This window comes from Otolemur garnettii, unplaced genomic scaffold (genome assembly GCF_000181295.1).
Source record: "Otolemur garnettii isolate 467f Iridium unplaced genomic scaffold, OtoGar3 scaffold00001, whole genome shotgun sequence".
In the NCBI taxonomy this organism is placed as follows: domain Eukaryota; kingdom Metazoa; phylum Chordata; class Mammalia; order Primates; family Galagidae; genus Otolemur; species Otolemur garnettii.
In genome coordinates, this window is record NW_003852396.1 from 34,748,228 (window position 1) to 34,752,757 (window position 4,530).

Genomic DNA, 4,530 nt, shown 5'->3' on the forward strand with positions numbered 1-4,530 from the left:
AGGACTCTATTGATAGCGCCTGTGTCTGTGTCACTTGACCCATTTCCTGAATGAGTAAAGGTATTTTTTAAAATATAATAATGATGATAGTATATTAGTTTTTTTAAAACTTACATAGTTTTTACCTAATTTAATCTGTACAACAAACTTGTGTTAAAGACAATAATATTGTAGATGATGATGATCATGGTATAGTCTTGGAAGGCAATCAGGAGAAGACAGAGGAGCCTCTGAAAATATTAGAAATTTCATGTACATCAAATTTAATATGTCTTCCTCATGAGACAAACTTCAAGTTAGAATTATAATTAACGCTAAGATTGCGATCCCATATAATGCTAGGCAATGTGCAAAGTAGTTCATATATTTAATTTAATCCTCATATAAACATTAGAGTATAGATGTGGTGGTCAGATTTGACAGGTTAGGACTAAATTTCCAAAAGATTGTAACTTTCCCATGAATTTCAAAAACCAGAAAGAAAGCCAGCAGCAAGTATGCATCCCTGCCCAACAGCTGAGGAGACCCTGCATAGTGCTGCCAATGTCCAGGTAGAAAAGCTGAGATCAACATCAGATTTGAAATATTTTAAAAAGATACAAAATTATTTCCACAATGCAGACAGTTTAGTGTGTGGCTGTGGGTGATAGTGCTATTGCTAAAACATGTCTCCTGATATCCTACACAACAAACAAGGTTCTATCTGAATATGTAGGCATTCCTTTTGACAATATGCTGTCACAGTTATGATTGGTGGAGAGGCTTATACTCTTGGGCCTTCTGATACCAACAATGGATTATGATAGGTCAGGACTACTCAGTCATCCACAAACAGATGTATTTTTAGTCCATTTTTCAGTGGTCTCTATCCTGATTTAAAAACAAGAAGAAAAATGAATACTTGAGATAAGTCACCACTGTCCAAAGATTCCTTTCTTACTTATTAGGACACAAACTGATCTCCAAGGTAACCCTCTCTACTATTGAGAAACTCGCCAAGAACAAAAGAAGCCTATTACTTGAGAGACTGCTGAAAAGCTGACCTGTGACCTGAAGTCTGTCAAGTATGTAGAGTGTTCAGCCATATACATACAAGCCTAAAATGTATTTGATGAAGCAATATTGGCTGCCCTGGAGCCTCCAGAACCAAAAAAGAGCCACAGAGGTATACTGCTATGAACATCTCTCCAGAGCCCCTTCGAAAGCACAGTGGGTGTCAGCATCACTACATGCACTAATTTAGTTTAAAATAAACTAAAGGTTAAAAAATTAAAATTTGTTTTTATAGTAAGGAAAAAATAAGAAAATGAAACAAGGGAGCCAGAATTTGAATCCAAATATATTTTATTTCAAAGCCCAAGTGTTTTTGCTACAACACATTATAGTGCCTAAACTTGGGAACTTGGTTGATAAATTCTCTTTTCTCCTACTAGTGGAGAAACTATGAAGGAACTACAAGCTGTCTTAAAACTTCCCCACAATAGATAACATGCGAGCCATACTGTCTCTGATTTGCTTGGTCTTTGCTCCGTAGATGATGGGGTTAAGCATGGGGGGAACTAATACATAGAGATTTGCCAGAAGGATGTGGACATGGTGGGGGATATTCTTGCCAAAGCGGTGGGTCAAGAAAGTAAAAAAAGATGGGATAAAGAAGAGGAGAATAACCCCAACATGAGAACCACAGGTGTTGAGAGCCTTGTGCCGGGCATCCTGAGAAGGAAGTCTAAACACAGCTTGGAGGATCAAAGTATAGGAAACACCAATGAGTGCAACATCTACCAAAACTGATGCCATGGGCACTGAGAAGCCATACCAAATATTGACAGTAATGTCAGCAGAGGCCAATCGGGCTACCCCAATGTGCTCACAGTATGAGTGGGGGATGACATTGGTCCTACAGTATGGCAGCCTCTTCAGCAGGAATATGATAGGAAAAATGGTCCCAATGCTCCGTCCCCAGATAGCCAGAGTTATTTTTCCAATTACCATAGGAGTTAAGATGGCTGTGTATCTCAAGGGAGTACAAATGGCCACATAGCGGTCAAATGCCATGGCCAGCAGGATTCCTGACTCGGCCACAAAGGCAGTATGAATGAAAAACATCTGGGTAATGCAAGCATCGAAGGCTATCTCCCCAGCATGGAACCAGAAGATAGCCAGGGCCTTGGGCACAGTGGTTGTAGACAGCAGGATATCAGTGCCAGCCAGCATGGATAGGAAGACATACATGGGTTCATGCAGGGTGCGTTCACTGAGGACAACAAGAATGAGGGCTCCATTTCCCAAGACTGCAGTGATGTACATGAGGCAGAAGGGAATGGAAAGCCAGATGTGGTATTGCTCTAGTCCTGGGATGCCAAGTAGGATGAACACAGCAGGGTGAAATGTTGTAATATTAGCGCAAAACATGCCTGTTTTTGGAGTTTCTCTGTGAAGACTAAAGAAAGTGAGAGTCAATAGGCAGCGCCAGCTATAAGTTCCACCAAAAGCTGAACATTGCATCAATCACTAATGAATTAAAGGATAGCATATAATGTTAGTCAATAATTTAGCACATTACAATTGCAAGTATAAATATAAACAAAGGTCATATTTCAGCAATGCCTAGAATGTATGCATACCTCTCTATTCTCACTTATATCTCTTGCTCAGGCTTTAATCATCCTTCACCTGTTTTGACACAATAGCATCCAAAAATAAGCTGATCTCCCCATCTGCCAGCTTCCCACCCTCAGCCTCTTCAAATTTATCACCCATGCTGCAGTCTGAATGGTGTGCCCCAAACAAAAATCATATTGTATTTTCTCTTACAACTCTAATATAATGATTTATTGACTTGAGTCCAAACTTCTCAAGCATGCAAAGAACCCCACAATCCCAACTTTACTCTCTTTTCCAGCTTTAATCACTTTTAAGCACTCTAACAAAGCTAAATAAGATTACCTGTACAATCCATTCTCCACATAAAAGATGAATTTTCCAACTTTCATGACTTTTCTCAAGCTTTTATCATAACTGGGGAACATACTTTCCCACCTTTGGTATTTGTTAGTCCTACTGATCTTTCAATTTATAGCTTAAATATTTATCATATGGGAAGGCTTCCCTGTGTTCAATCCCAGGCTTCTTTTGATTTTCTGATTATTGAAAAAAGGCAAGTTTTTCATATCTCAGAAATCTAACCTGATCTCTTAAACTATTCATATTTATTGTGTAAGAATTAAATTACATGCTATCTATAAACTGCCTAGCATAGTACCTGGAAGAGGAACTCTAAATTAATTCTAGTTATTTAGCATTTGAATGGGTCAGAACAACTTATTAGAGATCTCAGAAACTTATAAAAATACATTTGAAATTTTAAATGTGATAAGGAAGACAGTTCAATTAATTGAATTGTGATATTGAATTATGTTATTTTTGCAAGAGAATAAAAGTAGCTCTCATTCAACAAATACAAATTCCAGATAAATTACCGATGTACATTTTAAAAATAAAATTGTAAAAATATTTTAAAATTTAAATATTTAAACCCTTAGTAGAAAACATGGGAAAATACTTTGGGGATTGGAAAGATGCTCTGAGTAAGATAAGAAAACTAAATTTCATAGAAAGTAGCAATTGAATGATGCAAGTATATAAAAATGTAATCAAAAATGAACAACAATTCTAGGACAAAAAATTACAAAACACATAATAGACAAAAGCTAATATATCTAATACAAACAATAAAAGTTGCTATAAGTGAAAAAGGGAAAAATTAGAAAATATGCAAAGAATCAAAACAGGCAATTCACACTAGAAGAAAAACAGATGGCTAGTATACATATAAATAGATCCTCAACTTTACGAATTAAAGAAATGAAAATCAGCATTAATATCATAGTTCTTCTATCAGATTGTAAAACAAGGAAAACACTTCATTCCCATTGCTGGTGGCAGGTAACTTGGTAGACCCATTTTACAAAGCACTTTGACAACAGCTATTAAGAATTTCAATTGTGCAAATCTTTAATCCAGTAATTTCACTTTGGGCACCTACCTGCTGAAATTACAGCACAAGAACACAGGCACAGATCTATAAGGACATTCATTGCTACATAGTTGCAATAACAAGAAATTGTTACAATTACCATATGCATTAACAGCACAATAAATAAACTATGGTACACATAATAATGGAATATTCTGTTCCCTTTAAAAATAAAAAAGTATTGATCATGGCATATAAATTTTGAAAAAGCAAATTGAAGATTAAAAGATATAAAGTAATTCCCTTTTCTGTCTGTGTATCAGCAGGTAATTCCTTTTCCTGTCTGTGTATCAGGACACCAACTCTAGTTTGGCTTGACCACAAAGAGGCTGTCTTTCTCCTATAACTGAATATATTTCTAGTTTCAGGTTTATCTAAAAATTCAAGACATAATCAGAAACTCCATTTGTTTATAACTCTCTTAGCCACTCAGGTGTTGACTCTCCTAGGACCAGAAGTAAGGTGAGTTGAGTGTGGAACTTACCTTATGTGCA

General features: G+C 36.4%; 1 protein-coding gene across 1 annotated transcript; it reads right to left on the reverse strand.

Annotated features, from left to right (window-relative positions):
• Positions 1-1,464: 1,464 nt before the first annotated feature.
• On the reverse strand, positions 1,465-2,412 carry LOC100947595 (olfactory receptor 52B2-like). The gene has a single exon (XM_003781477.1). It carries the CDS (start codon positions 2,410-2,412, stop codon positions 1,465-1,467), a length of 948 nt encoding a protein of 315 aa, XP_003781525.1.
• Between the last annotated feature and the right edge of the window lie 2,118 nt (positions 2,413-4,530).